General features: G+C 47.8%; 2 protein-coding genes and 1 long non-coding RNA gene across 6 annotated transcripts in view; 2 read left to right on the plus strand and 1 right to left on the minus strand.

The window, feature by feature from the left end:
• Positions 1 to 613: 613 nt before the first annotated feature.
• On the minus strand, positions 614 to 11,978 carry WDR87 (WD repeat domain 87). The gene is made up of 5 exons (XM_019980227.2): positions 11,860 to 11,978; positions 10,783 to 10,953; positions 7,530 to 10,408; positions 6,791 to 7,062; positions 614 to 6,409 (listed from the first exon to the last, which is right to left on the minus strand). The coding sequence occupies exons 1-5, from the start codon at positions 11,932 to 11,934 to the stop codon at positions 795 to 797; spliced, it is 9,012 nt and encodes a 3,003-aa protein (XP_019835786.2). The 5' UTR covers positions 11,935 to 11,978; the 3' UTR covers positions 614 to 794.
• LOC139177287 (uncharacterized) lies at positions 1,363 to 13,498 on the plus strand. The gene is made up of 3 exons (XR_011561778.1): positions 1,363 to 1,478; positions 7,931 to 12,295; positions 13,161 to 13,498. It is a non-coding gene; the product is annotated as an uncharacterized lncRNA (long non-coding RNA).
• A 5,026-nt stretch (positions 13,499 to 18,524) lies between these two features.
• Positions 18,525 to 24,402, plus strand: part of SIPA1L3 (signal induced proliferation associated 1 like 3) — a 253,341-nt gene continuing 247,463 nt past the window's right edge. For all 4 annotated transcript variants that reach the window (XR_011561757.1, XM_070771991.1, XM_070771992.1 and 1 more), the window contains exon 1: positions 18,525 to 18,707. The gene's annotated coding sequence lies outside the window, so the exon portion shown is untranslated. The remainder of the gene's footprint in view (positions 18,708 to 24,402) is intronic.

The following is a 24,402-nucleotide window of genomic DNA, read 5'->3' on the forward strand; positions in this document are numbered from 1 at the left end:
CACCTAATCTTTCAAATTTTCATTCTATCATCCTCCCCAAAACCCATGTCTAGGTTGGCAAAGGAAGTGAAAGACATAGCCTTCCCTCCTTTGCTTTTCTGCTTTAACCTGAAATGGCCTCATCTTTTAATGCCATCCAGTAATGAGGTCACCAAGTGGTACTGGCTAGAACTTGAAGTTTTTCCCATATTCTGAGGATTTTCTTAACACCCACCATACTGGCTGTTTGGGAATTAGGCATCAGCATGCAGAACTATGATCAGAGAACTAGAGTCTGCCTCCACTGTGTACCCCAGGATCCAAGGGCAAAATGCTAGGTCTTTTGGTTCTAAAATCCATTTTCTTTCCATTGTATCAATGCCTCTTATATTAATGCAAAATATACATTCATTTTTGTGCCAGGTGCTTCCCTTCCTCTGGTCTTTAGGGGAGAATGGTGGGGGGCAAGAAGAAAGAGGGCAAAGACAGACTCTTCTGCCAGAAGGCCGCTGGAGGGTGAGTACCACTGGCTCTGGGGGAGTTTTCCCACTCTCAGGAGTAGGTGAGTGTCTGGTCTCCCTGGCTACCTTTCTAGAGAAGCAATGTTTGAAGAAAAAAGGACCCATCGCGGTGCTTGTTGTAAATGAGAACCTCCTCTTTATTCCACGTGTAAAGGCTAGTTTCTGGAACTGGCCAGGGAAAGAGCTTGGGCCTGGCTCTACCTCCCTGTGAGTCCTAGGGTTAAAGGTCTAGATCTTGGTGACAAGGCCTTTCTCCAGGTAGGCATGAAAAGTCCCTCTCCCTCCAGTCCCAAATCAGAGAGTAGGAGCAGCCACATAGGGCAGTTCATTGGTGAGGTGTAAATCAGCTTCTGGCAGGCTCTTCCAGGCAAGCTCTAAGATCCCATACTGGGCAATGCCCATGGGGAGCATGGTCTGCACATTGTTCTGCCTGGGGAGAGGAACCACCTCCTGGAATGCCAGAGGCCCTTTATGGGCTTGAGAGCCACCACAGAGCAGGTGGTAGAACAACCGCTCTCCAGGGGCTAGCTCCACGGCCCTTAGGGCATCTTTGTAAGTGACCTCTTGGAACTGGGGCTTTTCTCTCAGTAGCAGGTCCTGCATCAGCTTCTGGATTCGGGGAGACTTGAGCTGGTATAGCTCCATAAGACGGTTGAACTGTTCCATCCATGCAGCACTGTCTCTTGCGTATCGCTCCTGCAACATCCGCAGAACGTGGTACAGTGCCACAAACGTCTCCCACAGAGGCACCTCCTCCTTTACTTTAGAGATGGGTCGTGCCTTCTTCTCCAACTTGGGCAACCTGGCAAACCTGCCCTTATCCTTAAAAGCCAAGAAGTCTTTCTGAAACATCAGCGCCAGGGTTTGTTTTTCAACAGGGTCCAGGGCACCTGTGAAAATGTCTCTTGTGGCAGAATCATAGTATCGCATCTCCATCCCCCTGAGAGAAGTGGCTATCTGCTTCGCCCGTGCACTCCGGTAAGGCTCTCCCAGAAGATGCCAGTTGATAGCCTTCGGGTCTGGGATCCCTTTGGTAGCTAACAGAGACTTTGGTGTGGAGACAGCCAGACGTTTGAGCCAGCTCTCTTTTTCCCTTCCTTTGATGGGAGGGATCACTTTCAAGTATTTTGGACCCAAGGGCTCCTTACTGGGCTTGGAGATATGTGTGCCTCGGGATTCCATGATCTGCTTGTGATGGTACACGATGGCTTCGAGCTTGGCCAGGTGCATCCACTCTAAGTTCTCCTTTGCGGTGAGGTCTTTCAGAAGCTGGCACAATCGGTGGAAACTATCTCTGGAAAGCTGTTCTCCTGCCTCCATCTTTTCTAGGACATGGTGGATCCACTCTACATCTGAGACACTGATGTCTGTGTAGATTTCCTCAGGCAGGATTTTGGACAAAGGTAATTGTACCTCACTCTGTTTCTTCAGAGATGGATGACGCTGCAGGATCCACTGCCACTTGGCCCCCAGCGGTTTGCCTTGGAGTTTCTGAGCTTCTATGGTCTTCCTCAGTATGTGGGACAAATACGGGGTCTCTAAGTCAGGCTCCTGGGCCTCCAAAACTATATCCAAAACGTGTAGAGGCATGGGCTTATATTTCTTCAACAGTTCTTGTTTATCTATAAACCCTGCCCCTGGGAATACTCCAGGCTTCCCAAGTGCTATGGCCTTATCTTCCCAAGATATTTGTTTAGTTAGCAATGGCTCTGATATCTTTTCTTTGCTCCCCAGAACGACTGAGATCAGTTGCTTGGGAGGGCTTTCCAGTTTTACAGCACTGCTTTTGATGTCAGGGATTCTTTTTTCAATGGAAAGGAATTCTTCTCTTCCTCTTAAGTGCTTTTTCCCTTCTAGTAACTTGTATATTTTTTCTCTTTTAAAAATTGCTTTTTTCTTGTCTACCTCTTCTTCAAACAAGCTTCTGTCCTCTCTTTCCTCTTTCTCACTCAAATGTTCCATCTCTTCATCACTTGTGCTTTCCTCCTCAACCACTTCTTCTTTCCCCTCTTCCTTCTCTTCCTTTTCCAGCACTTTCTTCTTTTTTTTCTTTTTCCTTTTCTTCTTCCTCTCCTTCTCTTCTTCTTCCTCCTTCCCCAACTCCTCCTCTACCATTTTCTTCTCCTTTACCTCCTCCTCTTCCATTTCCTCCTCTTCCTCCTCCTCTTCCTCCTCCTCTTCCTCCTCCTCTTCTTCCTCCTCCTCCTCCTCAGACAAACTCTCTTGCTCTATTTCATCTAACAGGCATTCCATTTCTTCAGAAGAGATCTCCTCACTTTTCACACTTTTCACCTCATCCTCTTGACTGAGTAACTCTTCCTGTTGTGTATCAGCTGTCTTTAGCTTTTCTCTTTTTCTTGACTTATGTTTAAGGAATGACTTTGCCTCTTCTTCCTCTGTTGTTTCTTCTTCATCTGTTTCCTGTATGACATCTCTCTGTTGCCTGGCCAATATGCTTTCTTGTTCAGTAATATTTTTCTCCCTCTTTATCAATCTTCTAATTTCCTTGGCTAGTCTTCTCTGCCTCTTAGCCAGTTTCTTCTCATCTATGGTAATTTCTGGTTGTTCCTCAGAAAAATCCCATTCCTTGGCATCAAGTTCATTCTGTACCTTGTTCAATTCCCTTTCCTTAAGGACAAATAACCTCTTTAACTTTGTCATCTCTATTTCTTCCTGGGTTAGTTTCCTTTCTTCTTTAATGAGGCCTTGAAGTGTCTTTAAGACTTTGCTGCTTACTTTTAATGGTTCCTTGGAAATTCCCTTGCTTTCTTCAGTTAATTTCCTTAGTAACCTGGCTAGCTTCCTTTGTTCCTGGGCATATACTCTCTCTCCTCTGGTAAATTCCAGTTTTTCTTTGGCCATGTCTGTTTGCTCTGTGGCCAGGATCCTTTCTTCATAGAGCAATATCTTTTCCTCTAGTGACAATTTCCTCTTGATTACCTCTAGTTCATCCTTGGGTAGTCTTTTCTCTTTGGAAGTTTCTTGAGTCTCTTCCTTGAAGAGAATTTCCTTTTGCTCAGCCAGTGTCTCTTTCTCCCAGGTCAGTATTTTCATTTCCATGTCCAGTGCCTTTTCTTCCCTGGTAATAGACCAGTCACCTCTGAGCTGGTTCAATTCTTGGAACACTGCCCTTTTCCCCAGGGCTAATTTCATTTTGTCATGGGCTACTTTGTGCTGCTTCTCAGCCAGGCTTTTCTCTAATTGGGTCAGTTTCTCCTCTACGGTGGCCAGTTTCTCCTTCTTCTGGAAGAGTTTCTCCTTTTCCTCCATCAGCTTCTTCTCTATCTGAACCAGCCTATTCTTATACATGTCATATACCTCCTTCTCAGGGACTGATTTCTTTCTGCTCTGGATGAGGCTTTCTTGGAGCCGGATTAAGGTTTCCCTCCTCTGAGCCAATTTCACCTTCTCCTGAGCCAGTTTCTCCTTCTCCTGGGCCAGATTCTTTTGCCTCCAGGCCAGTATTTCCTTGGCTTTGGGAAGTTCTTCCATGTTCTGGACAAGCTTAGTCTTCTCCCAGGCCAGTTTCTGCTTATTCTTGATCAATTTCTCTGCTTTCTGGGCAATTTTTGCCTCCTTCACTGGCAGTGTTTCCATGTTCTGGGCCAGTTTCTTCTCTTCCTGGATCAGTAGCTCTTCCTCTTGGGCCAGTTTCTGCTTTTTCTCCATCAGTTGCTCCCTCTTCTCGGTAAGTTTTTCCTCTTCTCCAGGAAGTTTTACCTTGTCTTGGGCTAGTTCCTTCTCTTCTTGGATCAGCAGCTCTTCTTCCTGGGCCAAATTATGCTTATTCTCCATCAGTTGCTCCCTTTTCTGATCAAGTCCTTCCTTTTTCTCAGACAGATTTTGTTTGTCCTGGGCCAGTCTCCTCTTCTCCTGGACCAGCAGTTCTTCCTCCTGGATCACTGCTTTCTCTTCTGCATCCAGTTTCTCTTCTTGAGATGCCAGTGTCATCTCTTCCTGATCCAGCCTGTCCCCTTCATTGATCAGTTCCTCCTCTTCCTGATTCAGTTCCTCTTCTTTCAAAGCCAGTTCCTCCTCTTCCCAGGTCAGATCCTCCAATTCCTGGGCTAGTTCCTTTTCTTGCCATGCTAGATCTAGCTCTTTCTGGGCCAGTTTATCCAGTTTCTGCATCATTATCTTTTTGACCTCAGCTAGCTTCCCTCCTTTCTTTGCTATGTTCTCTTCTGCTCGGGCCAGTTTCTCCAGTTTCTTGGCTAGTCTCTTCCTTTGCTGGGCCAATTTCTCTGCATCCTGGCTCAGCATTTCCTCTATTTGGGCTAGTTTTTCCTCATTCTGGATAAGCTTCCTCTCCATCTGGACCATTTTCCTGTCTTTCTCAGCCAGTTTCTCATACTCTTGGACCATTTTTCTCTCTTCCTGAGCTAGTCTCTTCTCTTCCTGTGCTAGCTTCTCCTCTTCCTGAGCCAGCTTCCTCTCTTCTTGGGCCCGTCGTCTTTCAGCCTGGGCCCGTTTTCGCTCAACCTGGGCCTGTTTGTATTCTTGGTGGATCTGCCTTTGCTCTTCTGTCATCAGTGCTTCTTCTTCTGCTGCTGTTGCTTCTGCTTCTTCTTCCTGCTCCTGAGGCAGTTCTTCCTCCAGGGTCACTTCCTCCTGAGTCACCAACATCTTCTCCCTGGCCCTGGCTGACATCTTTTCCCAGATCTGTGACCATTCATCCCATGTCCGCTTTGTCTTGTCCCTTCTGACTTGTCCCTCTTCTGCATCTGGGAGCAGCTTCTCTTCCTCCTCAGGTACTTGCTCCTCTTCCTGATGACGCTGGCTTTCCCATGTTTTCTTCCATTCATCCCACGATATCCTTGTCTCACCGAAAGCATTTTTCCATTGATCCCAGGACTTCTTCCACTCCTGCCAAGACAGTTTTATCTCATCTTTAAGTGGCTTTTTTTCTTGCTCAACCACTTTCTCCTTTAGTTTGTCCACCACCTCCACTTCCTGACTCATGCCCCTCTCTTCTTTGGCTATCTTCTTCTCTTTTTTATCCACTTTTATCTCCTGCTGGACTGCTTTCCTCTGTTTAGAAGGCTTAGAGGATTTCTTCTCTTCTTTCTTTGATATTCGTTTTCCCTTGCTTAGGTCTGGTTCTGCAAAAAGAACTTTCTTTTTCTTGCCTTTTTTTGGACTCACGTGGGTTTCCCGCAGGTCCTGAATGTCCTTTTCTGTCTTTCGCTTTTGCGTTTCTCTTGTCTCCTCTTCCATGTCTCTGATCATCATGTCCTCTCTAATTGCTGATCCGTGAATAAAAACCGGTTTCTCCTCTGGCCAGGCTACATCCCAGTCAAGGTCCTCAAGCAGTTCCTCACTGTCTTTCTTCAGCAGGGGGCAGATCTCCTGAAAGAGCTCCCAGCTGGGCTGTCGATCAGCCAGCATCTCCTGAGCCGTGGTCACTAGCTCATTGTTGAGAGCTTCTAACATTTTTGTCTGGGAACCAGATATCCTCAGGGTCATAAGACGACACAGGTCGTCCCGCCACATCGAGCTGTCTCTAGACCTGAGGCCAGGAGCTCCAGAGGCACCCCGCCCTGTGACTTGCATCGGCCTCATAATTGAGTCTGTCTTTTCAGTATGTGGAAATCCCTCATGTGTAATTTCAGTGTCTGTTACTTTCCTTTTGCGCCTCTTCATGGTTTTCTGAGATACTGATTTCCGGCCTCTTTTGTCACGTGTCTTCCTCAACATCTTCATGGTCAAGGCCACGTGATCCTTTGAGGCATCTACCTCTAAAGATTCTTGTTCATCATCTTTTGCAACCTTTAGTATACTGGAGGCTGAAGATCTAGCCTCCTCCATCTCAGTGGGTGCAGCTTCACTCTGATCACCTTCATCCTGTAAGGGACCTGGCTCGGTGACAGTTTCTTTGAGCTTCTTGAGGCTCCGCAAAAATTTTCGGGCTATAGGGAAAATCAGGAGATGCAGATAAGGAAAGCATGGGAGGCTTAGATAACACCCTTCCCAACTGAGCTAAGATGAACTGCCATAACAGAAGTAGTGACAGAGGAGGCTGAGGCCTTTAACAAGAAGGCCTTCTCCTTGCTTTATCCCCAGTGCCTTCCTTCCCTCTTCCCCTCTCCACTCTACCTCTGCTGAGTCCTACAGAGATAGGTTTTGGGGTCCCTCTTAATTTGGGTGGATCCTTCCTAGGAGGGTTCTTTTCTGTGAAAGGATCTTTTCACTTATCTCTGTTCTTCTCTGATACCTCTTGTCTTACTTTAGCCCTAACTGCCCTGCCTCTTGGGGACCCTGAGGCATGAATCAGATTACACCATACATACTGTGCTTTCTGACTACTGGTCGGCCCCGTCTTGGGCCTTTGCTGTGCTTGAAGGCAGCTTCAGGTTCTTCAGGGACAGTATCAGTTTCCTTGGAAAGGGCAGTAAGTTCAGATGCCCCTGAGACATCTAAAGTAAAAGTAGGCTTTTCGTCACCCTGGTATAAGGTCAGGTCTTCATTCAATCGCTGCGACACTTGAGTATGAAGGATTTGGAGATCTGGGGCTCGCAGTCCCAGTAGACGGTCCAAGGTTTCATCCCCAACCATTTCCTGCCTATGAAAGTCAAAGGAGAGAAAGGACCATGCTGAATCAGGGACAAGAGGGAGAACAAGAAGGAAAGAACTGTTATAGAACTGGCAGGAAACTGGGCAATGTAACTCACAGAGACAGCATATTTAGAGGAAATGATGGCCAAGAAGAAAGAAAAAGTCTAGGAAGTCAAGATGGCAATGAATGAAGTGAGCTGTATGGGGGCTTCTGAGGTAGGAGAAAAGGGTGAAAGGGGTCCTTAAAGAGGCAGGGGACAAACAGGAACAGGAAAAGAAATGGATAAAGGAGTGGGCAGTTAGGGGATCATCAGATAGTCTAGGAATGGGAAAAGACTATGAACGAAGAAAAAAGACAGGAAGAGCTCGTGAACAGAGATGAAGAGACAGTGAAGGAAGGGAAGGGGAAAATGGGGAAGAGGAAGAAGAAAATCAGAAGCTAGTAAAGAACAGAGGAAGGCACGAAGAACTTACTGCATCTCCCGGAAAGTCTCTCGATTCTGGACCAAGTTCAACAGTGAGGTCCTAGAGTGGACTCCAGTCTCAGCCATGAGGCTCAGGGTCTTATTCCTCACTCTGTCATCTTTGTCCATTAGTCCTTGGGCCAGAGGCACGGCAAAGAGATGAGTAATCATTCCTAGACGCTTCAGCCCTTCCCAGGCCAGCTCTCGAATCAGTGGGTTGGAATTGGTTGTATCATCCAATAGACGGTGGGCTGTTTCAGAGCGCAGGGGTGGAGACACCTGGTAAGAGGCAAAGATCTGCCCAAGGGCACCAATACAGCACTGGTACTTCAGTGGAGTAGCATGGATTATAATACTGAGAATTGTCTCTATCAGGCTATTGATAGCAATTTCACTCATCTTTTTTCCCAGCCAACTGCGGTTTGCTGCGTCTGTAAGAACGGTATAAGTGATATCCTTGGACGCTCTTGTGAGGAGGAAGTCTTCATCTTCCTTTTCATGTATGTATTGTTCTGCATCGCTTATAGCTCTTGCCCGGCTGTGCCAGAAGAAGAATTGTTGAGACTTGTCCCATTCCAGCTCCCGTACAGGTGAGTGCAGGCTGCACTGCAGGTATATCGGGCTGCCCTCTGGCCAGAGACGGGCCCGGATCACCGAGTTAGGGATGTAGCAATCTGGAGCCAAGAGCCATTTCCGCCTGTGACCAAAGTAGCACCGCAGTATCTGATAGGGGTTGAGTTCATCCCAGGTAGTCAGCTGTAGCTGGGGAGGAAGCACATAATGGAAATAAGGTGGTTTTTTCACCTGTGATACATCAACTTCCATATACCCAGAATCATGTTTGAAGGAAGAGAGTAGCACAGGGCTCCCTTGCTCATCTTCTTCAATGACATGTGGCACATTATGATCAAAGGCAATGGCCCGATGATTGACGAGACTCTCCAGACCCACCAGTTGCTGCTTCCCATGTCCAGGGTAGATGTACTTGGGCACAAACATGGTCTCGAAGGAGAAGAAGAAGCTTGGTATGAAAGGCTTAGGGACTTCGAGCACTTCATCTGTCAGACCCATAAGGGAGAGGCGAACCAGCAGGGTTGGGGGAAGCAGCTTTAAACAGGACACCAGATAAAGACTCTGGTTGAAAGTTACAAGCAGGTCACCCCGGTCATTTGCAAAGCAGAGTGGGCCAAAATGCAGTGATGAGTCCAGCATGGCTATGAGTCTCCCATGGAAGTTCCAGATCCGGACAGAGCCATCACTGCCACCCGTGACAAAAAGACTCAGGGACAGGCAGACATCAAAAGAGATGATGGTGCATTGGTGCAAAGGCAAGGTCTCTATGAACGTTGAGCCATCCTGTGAGCCAGAAGACAGAAAGTCATGGAACTTCCAGAGACGCAGGCAGTTAGTCTGGGTGATGGCACCCACTGACTTGGGCAAGAGTATCAAGTGTGTTAGCTGACAGCTGCAGAGAATGCTGGCAAGTATCCGCAGTTTCACTCTGACCCCTTCAAGCACAGCTTCTGAGAGGTGTATGTAGTCATCCATTCCATAGGAACACAGTAAAGAGTTTTCTCGGCTACCAGAGAGCCCTCCGGGCAGTGTAGAGAGGGCTAGGACAGAGCCAAAGTGAATGTATGTCTCAATCCGGGCACAGCTGTGCTGGGAGAGCACTCTAATCACACCGCTCTGGTATCCAGAGAACATGAGTCCTTCTAGACCCCGGCCCAGGTGAAAGTGCCCATAAGCCAAGCACTGTACCAGGTCCTGAGAATCTGGTGAGGTGCATAAGAGATACTTGGCCATGCAAGGGGAGCGGGTGGTGTCAAAGACCAGCACGTCTGGGCTGCCTGTTGCTACAAAGAGCTCCTCTTTATTGGGGTCATAGGCCCAATCCGTGGCCTGGTCCAGGATTGAGAAGGGCCAGGTGATGACCAGGAGATTCCCTGTTAGCGGGGACACGAAGCGCAGCAGGCCATCCTCGGTGGTGCACAGGATCCGGAACCAGTTACTGCCACAGCGGACCCGGCGCACCTGCTGGGGAGCAGAGCCACAGACATTGAAGAGGCTATAGAAGAAGGGCAGGCTGCGCAAGGAGAAAGAGTGGGTAGTCTGGCAGAAGAAAGTGGTGCCATCGATAAACTGGAGCCGATATAGCTCCTCGCCCAATTCGAGCCGCCGCAGCAGATTGCCTGAAGTCAGGTTCCACTCTTTGATTATGCCTTCCCGGCCAGCTGTGAGCAGGGTGTGGGCTTCTGGCTGGCTACGGATACAGATCACCGAAGAGAAGTGGGCCTTGAAAGTGTGGAGGGAGTGGCCCCAGTTGAGGTTCCACACTTGGATCTCCCCAGTCTTGTTTCCAGCATAAAGAAAGCCCTGTTCAGAACAGGTGAAGCAGCAGGTGATCGAGGAGCCACTGATGGTGGAAGAGAACTTCTTCACCTCTGCCAGGAGGCCATGGCCTTGGCGCTCCAGGACCCTCACCACATTCTCACACATGGCAATCAGGGAGCCGTTGGGGCCATTCAGCATGATGTCATGGATGAACTCGTCACCAGGCAGGGCGACCATGTGAGCTATTTGGAGACCCCTGCCGCTGCGCTCAATGGTCCAGGTGACCACTGCCCCCAGGATGCCCGACAGAAGCATCTTCATTCCTGGGTCATAGCAGAGGCAGGTGATGTTAAAGCGACAGGGTACTACCCCCAGGGATTTGAATGACCGAAGGTGGTCCCCAAAGAGCCGCAGGAGCAGGTCACCACAGTACACCACAAGGATATGAAAGGAACCTGTGTGGACCATGGACTGGATGGGTGGCAGCCGATCTGTCATGGAGAACATTCTCTTCTCCACCATGTCCTCAGTCTTGCTCTTCATCCATACTACAGCCTGAGAGAGAATAAGATGGAAACTATCTAGGATAGGTAGCAGAAGAGGAAAGGGCATAATAGTCAGCTATTTTTTCTTGCTAAGGAGAAGCTGGAAGATCCTAGAGTGACTTTACCCACTAGTTTGAGGAAGTAGAAATACTGTAAAATCAGGAAACCGAGGACTCTTTCCCTAACCCTGGCCTACTTTAGGAGAAGAATAAAATCTAGTCAACATGGAGATGGTAACTGGAGAAAGGATGAAGGAGGACTCCTGGGTCCAGATCATGTTCACTCAAGGGGTATATCTTCCTGGATTAATCTAGGGTCAGAAGTTACATGGGCATGGCCCTCACTTAGAATGGGCTAAGGAGAAGAAAGACTGGGGAGTTTTACCTGTATTTCTTTTGTGCTTGTTGTCACCCAAGAGAGGGAAGAAAAGAAGTGGGCATCACTGAAGTAGTAGCATATAAGCGGCATGTTTTGAGGATGGCGAGACTCTTTGAACAGGATCTGGGACCGGTCACTCAACACAACTACATCAGTCTTCAGGTCATCTAAATTTTGCTGGGAAGTGGCATGGCATTAAACTCAGAGACCAGAAACACATATACAATAAATATATTCTCATGCAAGTCACAATCTAAACCATTGTCAAAGTTCTGCCTCAGCCCCAAGGACCACTCCTGTGACCCCCACACATGCAGTTTATCACCTGTGGGACACCTGCACTACACAAGCGTGGGACAAAACCCTCAACACAAGGGTGAGCCAAACCACTGTAGGGCCTATGTGGCGTCAGGGGAAACTGATATTCCTTCCAATGTGAAGTTAGCTATACCTGTCCTTGAACACTTTCCCTTCTGTCTAATAGGGTACATATGTCATGAAAGAAACATTTAACAGATTATCAAGGCAAGTACACTGCCATATGCCCACATGTAAAGTAACAGGGTGTCCCAAAAGTCAGTGCAGCTTTATTAAAGCCTAAAATTGCACTAAGTAAGACTTTTAAGACATGCTACCTGGCCTTTAAATTTGACAGAGGACAATAACCTGTCTCTACACACACACATACACACATATGTATAAATTATCCCATGGTGATCAAGCATGTGCTATGAAACATGCACCTGGCATCCTTCTACAAAGAGCCAAGCCACAGCAAACCTGACGTTGGCAAATGTTTTCTGATGCCTTCTTCCTTCTTGTCTAGAAAAATCTCTCTTTCCAGAGGGTGAGTTCTTCTGACAGTGCTCCAAAGTGTTCACCTCTCACTATCAAAATGTCCCAGCGAGAGGTCTCTAGGCTCACTTGGAAGTTGATGGCCCACTTCCTGCTATGGGGATAGTTGTCCTTATGATTTTCCCTGCCTGCTTCCTCTTTCCATAGATGATCTATGTGCCTCTAAAAGGCTCATAACTGTTCTGACAGATAGGGGCCAATAACATGTCTGTCCTACATATACATTACCTTGCTTTTCTGTATCATGTCACTTAGAAGGTATTTAAAGTCCTTCCACAGGGGGATGAGTCTGGGAGAAGTCATCACGTCGATTATCTGCTGGTCTTCCTCAGGACTGTTGTTTAAAAACCGGTGGGAATCTGAAAAAGGCCAGCTTAGCCACTGCTGCTTTTTGAGAGCTGGAAATCAGAAGTCCAGAGCCATGAACTCATGCTTATTGGACACTTTTTGAACGTCAAGAACTATGCATAAGACATACGTTCTTAGGAGAAGAAGGGGACGACAGAGGACGAGATAGTTGAATGGCATCACCAACTCAATGACATGAATTTGAGCAAGCTCTGGGAGATGATGAAGGACAGGGAAGCCTGGCGTGCTGCAGTCCATGGAGTTGCAAAGAGTCAGACATGACTGAGTGACTGAACAACAGCAGCAACCCGGAGAGGTAGATATCTCATTTGAGAAAACTGAGGCTTGGAGAGTGTAAAGAAAGGAAATGGGGCTTGAATCTTAGCATGGGCTGTCAGATCCAATAGGATATTCTAGGGGAAGGAAGCAGAGAAACCTAAAGGGGCTGGAAAGGAATACTGTCACTGGCAAATAGTTATTCTTTATTGGTGGTGGGCTGTCAAGAGAGCTTTTTGCAAGGGCTAGTGGCACCCCACTCCAGTACTCTTGCCTGGAAAATCCCATGGATGGAGGAGCCTGGTGGGTTGCAGTCCATGGGGTTGCTAAGAGTCGGACACGACTGAGCAACTTCACTTTCACTTTTCATTTTTATGCATTGGAGAGGGAAATGGAAACCCACTCCAGTGTTCTTGCCTGGAGAATCCCAGAGACAGGGGAGCCTGGTGGGCTGCCGTCTATGGGGTCGCATAGAGTCGGACATGACTGAAGCAACTTAGCAGCAGCAGTAGTTCCCAAAGTGTGGTCCTACATCATGATTCCTGGGGGAGAGGTTCTTCTTAAAATGCAGATCCTAAGGTACTGAGGGCTTCCCTGATAGCTCAGTTGGTAAAGAATCCACCTGCAATGCAGGAGACCACAGTTTGATTTCTGGGTCAGGAAAATCTGCTGTAGAAGGGATAGGTTACCCACTCCAGTATCTTGGGCTTTCCTGGTAGGCTCAGCTGGTAAAGAACCACCTGCAATGCGGGAGACCTGCACTGGGTTCGATCCCTGGGTTGGGAAGATCCCCTGGAGAAAGGAAAGGCTATCCACGCCAGTATTCTGGCCTGGAGAATGCCATGGACTGTATAATCCATGGGGTCGCAAAGAGTTGGACATGACTGAGTGACTTTCACTTTCAGGTACTGAAGCAGAACCATGACAGTGGGATCCTGAGTCCTTCCATTTTAACAAGCTCCCTAGGTGACTCAGTGGATGTTTTAAGTTTGACTCCTGAAACAGGAAATCATCAAGATAAAAGGCTCCCAGGACTAAGAGTCAGCCCCACGTAGTCCAGCTGGAGAAAGAATCCCATCATTCAGCCATGCAGGCTTTCCCAGGCTTGTGGAATCAAGTCACTTTCTTGTGTGTGATACATCTGCTAGTCAACTTCTTCCTCCCATTCCCTTCTCTCTAGCCTTCGTGAGGATAAACCTCTACTTTTTCTGACTGGATGTGAATAAAGCCTACTTTTAACGAGTCCCCTTTGTCAGGGAGTCTATCATTACTGGTCTGATGATGGACTTGTTTTCCTTATTTGTACTGATAATATGAAAATGCCAGTCTCGCCTACTTCACAGGATTGTTGCAAGGATCAAAGATGATAATTCCTGTGAATACCTTTTAAAGTACACTCTGAAGCAACAGACAATCATGACTGCTGTTTTTAGGCTAGTTTGGTTCTCCAGAGAAGTAGTTATTTCCTCCCAACCTATACTTTGTACTTTTCAGTTGCTCTGGAAACATTATAGCTAAATTTATAGTCTGGCCAGCAGGGGGCAGTGGAAGCCATCCTTGCACCTGCCAGATGAAGGAAAACTGGTGGACTTAAAAAAAGTAGTCGTCCCCAAAGGGCGATCCTCAGGACAGCAGCATCATCACCTGGGAACATGTTAGGAATTCAAATTACCAGGCCCTACCCTCAACCTACTAAATTGTAAAGTCATAAGGGTAGGGCCCAAAATTGAGTTTTAAACAGCCAATCTTAAAGTCTGGGAACCGGTGGTTTGGAGAACTCTTGGAATTCCAGGTCATTTGGCCGGGGCATCCCGAGGTAAGGTCAGCAGAACCCACCGTCTGGCATGGCTAAGCCTAGACTGTGTGTTTCCACAGAGACATGATGGCTGGATCTGGGGCAGGGGGAGCAGCAGGCAAAACTTATCATCATCTCATGTGTAGGGTGGGTAAGAGCCCTCCCCCACTCAAAAAAAAAACCCCACATCCATCACTTCATGAGTTCTCGAAAGAATTCTGAGAGGCAGATCCCGTCACCTCCATTGTATGGATAAAAAATGTGAATTCAGAGAGGTAAAGGATGCAAAGAGAGTTACACATGGTAGGCTCTTAAGACTCAACCCACAGTTCAGGATTCTCCTAGCCTTTTAGAGAAGCAGGAGGCTCTCCCAGCTGAGGCTAAGTGCACTCTCTGCCTCACAAACCCACTGATGGGAGCTGGGGACTGGCTTTCAGACATTAGCATCCTATGTTTCTTCTCTCCCAAAACCTGCGTGCTGCCCTCCTGCTGTATATCTTTTTCCATTCTATTTCCCTGTGACCCTGCACTTGCTGACCGCCTTTGAGGAACCCCTGTGACCTGCTGAAATGGATCGGTGGGTGGCCCCTCAGGCCAGGGCTCCATAGCTCAGAACTACACCCGCCACGCACCCCAGCTCCTTCTTGAGGCCCCAGAGCTGAGAGAGTGGTTGCTTGAAGTCAACAAATCTGCCGTCACTGCCATAAGTTTCTGTTTTTCCTAATATCTCCTCTGGGTTCAGCTTCTCTCGACCAGCCTATAAAAAGCAAGTGGTTGGGACCCTTGGGGGCATATTCTTTGGAGGTTAGTAAGAAAGAAGTCCTCCAACCCCCAAACCTCTGTTTGTTGTTATTTTGGGAAGTTTTGTTTGTTCATCTTTTTTGTGGGATCTTAGTTCCCCGACCAGGGATCAAATGTGTGCCCCCTGCAGTGGAAGCACAGAGTCTAATCACTGAAATGCCAGGGAATTCCCTGTTTGTTTGTTTGTTTGTTTGTTGTTGTTCTTTTGGCCACTTTCTCCCATCTCATACACTGGTCTCCTTAGAGGAAACCTCTCCTATAATCTCCCACTTTGATTCCCTAATCGCATTACCTGTCCTTAAAAGCAAGTCCGGAGTGAGCTTCAGCTTAAGCATTCAGTGTAAGCCCAATGATTTTGACTTTTTAATATCTTGATAACCGAAAGATGATCTAATGGGAAGTCATGCAGCCAACCTAGGGGAGTCAGTATGTGGGGGCCGAGATATGGTATGTAATACTGACTACGGAGACAAACTAGGTCTATTATTGGACACTGATGCTGGCACCACATCCTTTTTCTTAACTGCAGTCCCTTCCAAGGTACAGTGCTCTGTTGATGGTGGTGGGATGAAAGGCCAGCAACCTGTGAGCCCTGCCTTTGTAATACAGAGAAATGACTCTAGGGGGCACTGCACTCCATGTGACTGTTGGGCCCTGTTTAAGAGGGAAAAGAACAAAGTATTGTTGAGTATGTGTAACAGGGAAACCTGACCACCCTAAAGAATAGTGATGTGTGCTCCACACTGTGAGGTAAAGCCCTGCATGGATCCTATAGCCTTGCAGGTGGCTCTTATGTTTGGGGACAGCGATGCAGAAAGCCCAGCTGGCATCAGTTGACTATAAAGTCAGAGGGACTGGAAAGCCAGAGGGCAATCTCGGCTTACTCTGTTTTTTTTGTTTTTGAATGACATTTCTAATAAAGAGCTAAAGTCTGTCCCCAAGGCCTGGGACCACTACTCTGGTCTTATAAGTGATGTCACAGCTAGGGCTGGGACTGGAAAACATTTAACACACTTTATGGAAAGAAACAGTTTTCCAGGCTGAAAAACATGTATTACCAGGGTAGGCAAGTTCCTATTGGGTGAAGAATTATCCATCCAGCATGGGAGTAATGATAGCATCCAGAAATGATTAAGGTTGTAAAGTGGTAGCTAGGTATTTTACATATATTGTTTTAATACTATACAATAATTCTGTGACTTAGCTATCATCCTCCACTAATTGATAGCTCAGTCACAGAATGGACATGGAACATAACATACTAACAAAACATACTAAGAAACATATACTAAAAAGAAAGTCACTTGTCCTATTTCCCCTTCAGAAAGGTAACTCTGTGTTCTGTACACACACAAGGATGTATGTGGAAAAATACCACTTTTCTTACACAAATGTTAGTATGCTATATTGTTGTTTGGTCACTAAGTCATGTCAGATTCTTTTGCAATCACATGGACTCTAGCCTATCAGGCTCCCCTGTCCATGGGATTTCCCAGGGAAGAATACTGGGGCTGGTTGCCATTTCCTTCTCCAGGGGATCTTTCAGACCCAGGGATTGAACCCGTGTCTCCTACACTGGCAGGTGGATTCTTTATTGCTGAGCCACCAGGGAAGCCCAGGTGCTATACACTGCATTTTTCTCACTTAATAATCTTAAAGATTAACTCATATTAAAACATACAGTTCTGTCTCATTTTTCAACAGTTGTCAGCTGCATGGTACATTGTCTGGCTGAACTATCATTTATTTATCTAACGTCCATTAATAGAAATTGGGCAGTTTCCAGCCTTTTGCTATAACCCATGCCACAAATGAATATTTTTGTTAATGCCTCACAGTTTTAATTGGAGAAGGCAATGGCACCCCACTCCAGTACTCTTGCCTGGAGAATCCCATGGACGGAGGAGCCCGGTAGGCTGCAGACCATGGGGTTGCTAAGAGTCCTAAACGACTGAGCGACTTCACTTTCACTTTTCACTTTCATGCATTGGAGAAGGAAATGGCAACCCACTCCAGTGTTCTTGCCTGGAGAATACCAGGGACGGCAGAGCCTGGTGGGTTGCCATCTGTGGGGTAGCACAGAGTCGGACACGACTGAAGCGACTTAGCAGCAGCAGCATTAGCACAGTTTTAATTAACTTAAAATTTAAAACTGAAGCAATGTAAACCTTTTTTCATTAAACATAACTTATTTTAGATATACTGGCTTAAATTAATAAAATTTCACCTGTTTAATTTTTTAATGTAAATTTTAAAGTTGCAGATTTGGCTTGCATCATACTTCTATTAGACAATATTGCTTTAGATTATCACCTTCCGATGGTGGTCTGGACTTCGGTTCCTTGAGAGTAGGCACCGAATCTATCTTGATTTCTCCCCTGTCCTGGTAATCAATCACCCAAGCTGGCATGAAGTAGGTGTCTAATACATTTTTTTTGAATAAATGAGCAAATGAATCACCCTCTGCCCCTCTCCCAGGAAGAAGAAATATATACTTCCCAGCTCAGTCTCATTCAGCATCTTCTTGGAAGAAAGGATGAGATGGGAAGGATATTGACTGGGTTTTCCTGACCAAAGAACCTTGCAATTCCAGCTGGTTCCTTCGGTAACCCCTTACGGAGTAGTAGGAATGCCAATAAAAAAGGTCGGATCCTTGATTATGTCGACAAGTGGACTAAATTTTAACAAAATCTCCCCAGCCATAGGTACTCAACAAACACTGGTTACGCTAAGAATGTGCGATCAACGAATGAATGATAGGTAACATGGCCTCCAGGGCACCCCCCTGGGTGGCGGTCAAGAGACTCCCGTCAAAGGCAGAGCTCCGGAGACTCCTACTACAGGGAGAGGCGACCAGACCGGAATCCCAACACATTCTGGCGTCCCGGCTCTCCGCGTGGGAGGGAAGAAGGGTGTGTCCGCCTCCTCAAGGCTGGGGCCGCGCCTGTTACCTGCGACGACTGGGTTCCAGACAAGGGACGGGTACGGCGTGTGTGGCGGCACTCCGAAGCTATGTGAAGGGCCAGACCTAGAACAGGAGTGCCAGAGGAGCGACCTTGGGGATACTGCGGGAGGACTCGGCCAACAAAACGGTTAGCTCCCCAACCCCGCGCCCGCCGGACTGACCAAGGCAAGGGGAGTGAGCGCGCGTGCGCACTGGCGCGCGCCCGGCAGGAAAAAGCCCAGCGCGAGACCCCGCGCGCGCGCGCGCGCGTTCGAAAGGAAAAAAAAAAAGTCTTCCCCGCGGGGGCCCGCGGCAATTTAGGCCGGAGTTGGCCGGCGAGCGCGCGTGCGCGAGCGCGCATAGACGCCTTTCTCCACAGCTCCCCTCGGTTGGGGGTCTAGCGCTGTGTTCCGCTGCTCCCGCTTCTCCAGAGGCTCGCGCCCTCGGGGTAAGTACCTCGCGCCTCGCGGAAAGGGAGAAAGAGGGTCTACTGAAGGAAGGGAGGAGGCGGATAGAGCTGGGAAAAAGGAAAAAACCGCCTTCGCAGAGCAAGGAACGCAATCAACGGGTTGGAATCTACAGAAGACACACCTCCATCCCTCACGCCCCTCGGGGCTGCGGAAGTACTCTGGAGACTCGAGCGGCACGGAGGCGACAGGTGGACTACCATTCCCAGAAGGCGGCGCAGCGCCGCGCCTACTGCTCCCGGCAGCACCTGCGCGTCAGGCTTTTTTCAGTTTGCGGCCGCCTAGGGCGAAACTACAGTTCCCAGGAGGCCTCGCGCGAAGCGGCTTGGAAGTGGGCAGCCTGGAAGTCACTCGGGCCACTGGAGCTGGCGGCGTCTCCAGCAAGCGGCGCGGATTTGGACGCCGCGGTCGTGGGGCCCGCGGGGCGGGCAGCCGGGACACCCAGGTATGTGGCTCCGGGTGCAGGGTTGGCCTTGCGCTAGGGTAGCGGGGAATCGATGTCCAGTCGGACCCCGAGGGTCAGCGCGGGCGAGCTACTGGGCGGACGGCCGGGTGTGGGCACCGGCTGTTGGGGGGCGGCGGCGGCACTCTCGCCCTCCGGACCTGGCTGGGCGCGTGCCCGCATGCTTCAACTTTCCAGGCGAGCTACCCGGCGCCGTTGCGGGAAAGCATGGCATGAGAGTCGGGTAGCGGTGGGTTCGCTTACGGACTCTTGCCTCTCGGGAGGTGCGATCTAGGGAAACCGTGCCGAACCTCAGTTTCTCCTTTCGGTCAAACCGGGGAAGAATAGTGTCTGTCTTATGCTGGGAATTCTGTTGATATCCGATGAATAAAGCGTTTGGTACATAGAAGACACTTATTACTTGCTTGCTTTATTGTTTGCTCCGGAGAAATGGGATGAAGGTATTATCGACTGAATGTGGTAAGCTGAGGGTGAGCCACATGGTTAGCACTCGGTGCAAGGTGGCTGTTGTTAGGCGAAATTATTTTGCTAAGAGCTTCGGTTTTGGAGGCAGAGCCAGGTTCAAATTTAGGTTCTACCTTTTACCAGCTCTGTGACCTTGGGCGACAGACTTCACTGCTTTGTACCTTGGTTTTCTCTGTCTACAAAATGGGTATTTTTTTCATAGCAGCCACCTTATAGAGTCGTTTGGAGGATGCAGTGAGAATACCATTTGTGAAATGCTTAGAGCAGCAGCTGGCACATAGTCAGCATTTAATAAATGACCATTGATTCAGCGTTTTCCCGGTTTCTCCGAGACCCCCCGAGGGTGGGGCTCTGCCTGTAGTCTTGCTTTTCTAGTGGATCAGACATTTAACTGGTCTGGTTGACTTCCTCTCGTGCACCCTCAGGTTCCATCCGTGTAAAATGGGATAACGATATCAGCCTCAGAGGGTTGTAAGGATTTGCTGATACCATGTTCCCAGTCCAGAGCCATCTCTCACTAAGTAGCAGCTCTTATATATTATAATTGCTCTTCTTCCATGTGCTCCATCTGGCCCAGAGCTTGCCTAACTGTGGTGGGATGTGACATGACAGCCCTGAGCTCCCCCACATGTTCACTCCCAGCCTCAGTGTCCCATCTGTGAAATGATAGTCATAGGACACTTGTGCCAGGGTTGTTTCAATGATTCCAAAAGATAATTCATGTGTAGTGTTCAGCACAGGGCCAAGTGCATCCTAAGCACTTAATAAACATGCCTTGTTTTTCTTGATGGGCTTTTGCTGCTTATGTTTGTATTACAGTTCAGAGCAGGACAAGGTTAATGTCCCCTCGCCCCTAATTTTTATTCACCAAAGGTAAAATTGTGGAACATACTGCCATATAAGGGGCTGAGAAGAAATGGCACTGACTAGCTGCTATCAACAGGCTACCTGCCCTCCCCCCAGCTCTCACACACTCCTGCCCCCAAATTGGCTTTTAAGTGTTGTACCACTGCTGCCCGCACTTGACTGTCTCAAAGCCCCATTAGCCCCCCGAGCCCCACCTCCACATGTGGGGCCTGTGCTCCTTGATGTCCTCTGCTAACTTGATGTCCCGTTGGGTGCCGTGAACTCAAAATGTTAAATCGAAGCTCGTTTTCCTCCCGGACCCAGTAGTCACCACCTCGGCAGATGGGCCAAGCTGGAAACCTGGGAGTCCTTCTTCTTCCCGAGGCTTCCCAGATGCAGTTGATTGGCAAGGAGGATGGTGCTGTCATTCCATAGCAACCATTTATTTGGCCTGTCTTGGTCTCTTGTCTTGTGGGCCACTGAAAGTCCCCCTTGGCTACTGAAGGTGGCCTTTTCCAACATGGTTGAGTTGTTTCTTTCAAGTCACCAAGGATGAATACATGTCAAACACTGTATCAGTAGGAACCAGAGAAGGCACTGCAGACGTGCCAGATGGCAGTGGCCACAAGTATGGAGTAAAAGCCCTGGCTGTAAGGGAGTCCATTTCTATCCTGGCTAAGCTCAGCTGAGTCGCTCACTTTCTTTCTGCAAAGTTACCCAGTGTCAGCGGGTTAGAATATCCTCTGTACAACAGGCCATCCGGAGTGTTTTGGGAGGCAGCACACGCACACTCAGGAAGAGGCTGGGCAGGGAGTATGTTAGCTCTCTGTTTAGGGTGAGTCTGTCATCAGATCTGTCATTGTAATTTTTTTTTTTTTTTTAGAGATTTTATTTATATATTCTTGGCTGTGCTGGGTGTTCCTTGCTGCACGTGGGTTTTCTCTAGTTGCAGTGAGCAGGGCTCACCATTGTGGTGCACAGGCTTCTCTTTGCAGTGGCTTCTCTGGTTGCAGAGCACGGGTTCTCTGAGTAGTTGTGGCTCACGGGCTTAGGTGCTTCTCGGCATGTGGGATCTTCTCAGACCAGGGATCGAACCCGTGTCTCCTGGGTTGGCAGACGGATTCCTAACCCCTAGACGACCAGGGAAGCCCCTGTTAATTGTAGTTGCATTTGGTGATGGGAACCTGTGGTCTCAAATTTGTTTTAACCACTAAAATTACCTAAGTGTGTTATTATTTTTTTATTAATTGATTGATTTTTTTTTTTTTGGTTGAGCCATGTTGCTTGTTGGATCTTAGTTCCCTGACCAGGGATTGAACCTGGACTTCAGCAGTGAAAACTCCAAGTCTTAAGCACTGGACTGCCAAGGAATTCCCCCTAAGTGCTTTTTTGCATCTGAGGAAATAAAACAATGACTTTAAAACAAAAATCTTGGTCTTGATTGTTAGTGACAACAGCACGTGGGTTTTTAGCAGTCTGTGGTCAGAGTTAAACATGAGCCTGTTTTTCAGACATTGCAGTTGTTAGGCGGTAAATCAAAAATGGAATTTAGAATGTGCAGTGATTGGCGCCTTTTTTTTTTCCCTGTGAAAGTTATTTTGCTTATATTTCAAACTTCAGTTTAAAAAAATGACCCAGGTTATGATAAGAGCTTAACCTTGTTGTGTGTATAATTTCCCAAATCTAAATTAAATGTCTATATGTTTTGATAAAATAATTGAGCAGTCATTGCCTCTAAAGTAAAGGGTTTTTAGCAGTTAGAATGAGAGGCTATTAGGACCGGTTTGTGCATTTGTGCTTTCTTTAAGACACTGCCTCTATTTCTTAGGACTTCTGTGGTCATGGCCATAATTTGTGTGTGTGTATGCCTGAGGATTGGTTGAATTTGGCTTTTAAAAAGTTATGCAAAGAAATGCATACTCGTAGTAACCTGTCAAACATTACAGAGATAGGCAAGGGAAATAATAACTGCCACCCTCCATTCCAAAATCCCATCCCCCTAAGAAAACCATTTATTCAGACAGTGAGTGTAGTGTCAGGCTTTGGAGATGTCAGAGAACAAATGAGATTCATTACCTTTGGAAATGTGGGGGTGGATGCTCTCACCTTTTTCTGTGCTCGTTTAGATGTATGTATGTGTATAGTGGGACATCATCCCTGGTGGCTCAGACAGTAAATAATCTGTCTGCAATGCAAGAGACCCAGGTCTGATCCACTGGAGAAGGGAATGGCAACCCACTCCAGTATTCTTGCCTGGAGAATCCCATGGACAGAGGAGCCTGGTGGGCTATAGTCCATGGGATTGAAAAAGAGTCAGACACTACTAATTGACTAAATAGCAGCAATGCAGATACCGACTGTTTTCTTTCTTCTCCCTCACCATTCCCCAGAAAAGGAGGGATCAAGTCATACATGTTTGTAACTCAATTTTTAAAAATATTTGATAGTGCATATCTCTTCAAGTCATTACATACAGATCTGACATTCTTTTTAACAGCTAGACCCACGTTCTTCAGTGTGGAGAGGCGGTGCTCCACACTGCCATTTCCCTATTACTGGACATTAAAGTTCTTTCTGGAATTTCTTTTTTAAAATTTATTTGGTGGGCACCAGGTCTTAGTTGCAGCATGTAAGATCTTTAGTTGTAGCATGTGAGATTTAGTTCCCTGACCAGGGATCGAACCTGGGCCCCCTGGATTGGGAGCGTGGAGTCTTAGTCCCTGGATCACCAGGGAAGTTCCTCTAGGTTTTCTATTGTACCTGCAAACACACGTCCAGTAAGCATTCTGAAACATAGGCAGTACAGCATAGTGGCTGAAAGCATAAATTCTGGACAGCGAATGAGAGAGACAAGGTCCTTGCTCTCCTAGGGTTTACATTCTAGCTGAGGGGACACGCAGTAAACAAGGTAATCTCAGGTGGTTTTAATTTCAGATGGAGGCAATAACAGTGTGAGGGGATGGAGTAGACGTGATGGGGAAGGGCTGGTTCCTTTCGCTTGTATGACCTCAGAAGGCCTGCTGCTGCTGCTGCTTCTGCTAAGTCGCTTCAGTCATGTCTGACTCTGTGTGACCCCATAGACGGCAGCCCACCAGGCTCCCCCGTCCCTGGGATTCTCCAGGCAAGAGTACTGGAGTGGGGTGCCATCGCCTTCTCGGAGAAGGCCTCCTAGGCCTCACTGAAGGGGAGTCATGTGAGCTGAGACCTGAATGAGCAAGAGGCACCAGCTGTGCCGAGAGCTGGGGGAAGACCATTCCAGGCCGAGGGAACAGGAAATGCAAAGGCCCAGATGTGGGGATGTATTTGCTACAAAAACAGTATCATTGAAACTGGACAAGGGTGAATTCCCACTGTTCAGGCTCATGCTACTTTAATTTTTGTAAAATAATAATAATGATAATAGCAGCTGACATTTCCTGGTACTTTACTCTGTACTCGGTGCTCTTCTAGGCATTTTGCACTTTTCCTCAATTAATCCTTACTCTAGAAGAAGGGGACAACAGAGGATGAGATGCTTGGATGGCATCACCGACTCAATGGACATGAGTTTGAGCAAGCTTCAGGAGTTGGTGATGGACAGGGAAGCCTGGTGTGCTGCAGTGCATGGGGTCGCAAAGAGTCAGACACGACTGAGCAACTGAACTGAACTGAATCCTCACAAGAATCCAGTGAAGTAGATAAATGTATGGAACTCATTACCGACGAGGATGCTGACTCCAGGGCCCCAGGTCTTGGCTCATATGCTACACCCCTCTCTTCCCAGGCCCCCTTGACCAGGCTGAGGCAAGTTTAAGTGGGTGCAGCGTTTCCTTTCCACGTTGTTTAACATGCCGAGCTCTGCGGACTATATTTAGTACCTCATTCACGTGGCCCCGGGAGTGGTCTGGGGATGTGGTGTCGTCTCCACAGTAAGACACGACAAGGTCAGTTTCTATGGGGATGTTTAGTTGGTTGGTTGTTGGTTACTTCAAAACTAAAGGCCCTTCAGCAAAGCATGTCCTCAAATAAAACAAGATTGGCGGTGTGGCCACCACACCAGATGCAAGTTAGCAAGAAATGAGGTGTGGTGTTGAAGGATCGCAAACAAGGAGGTGTCCCATTGAGCTTGCAAGGGGTGAGCTTTGCAAGAGGACTTGGACCAGCTGGGGAAAGAGTGTTTCTAAGCACTGAACTAGTATTATGGACTGTTAAAGTTTTAAGATACCGTCCAGTTGTTAAAGTGCTGATGCCTGGCCCAAGTAGGGGCTCCAGGATCCTGTTCCAGCCACCATGACTGTGTCCATTTTGATCTGGTGTAGCTTGGACCTTAAGAGTTGTTCAGTATTTTGAATGAAGGGCAGGCCTGGTTAGATGTGAAGATGGTGGT

Source organism: Bos indicus, chromosome 18 (assembly GCF_029378745.1).
Source record: "Bos indicus isolate NIAB-ARS_2022 breed Sahiwal x Tharparkar chromosome 18, NIAB-ARS_B.indTharparkar_mat_pri_1.0, whole genome shotgun sequence".
Classification (NCBI taxonomy): Eukaryota; Metazoa; Chordata; class Mammalia; order Artiodactyla; family Bovidae; genus Bos; species Bos indicus.

What these genes read in the sequence shown, in the direction of transcription:
- WDR87 (XM_019980227.2), bottom strand. Translation starts at nt 11,934, where the DNA reads ATGACTTCTCCCAGACTCATCCCCCTGTGGAAGGACTTTAAATACCTT. An exon ending in ACATGATACAGAAAAGCAAG is followed by an intron (nt 10,954 to 11,859) that starts GTAATGTATATG and finishes GCCACTTCCCAG; the next exon opens with CAAAATTTAGATGACCTGAA. An exon ending in GAGACTTTCCGGGAGATGCA is followed by an intron (nt 7,063 to 7,529) that starts GTAAGTTCTTCG and finishes TGACTTTCATAG; the next exon opens with GCAGGAAATGGTTGGGGATG.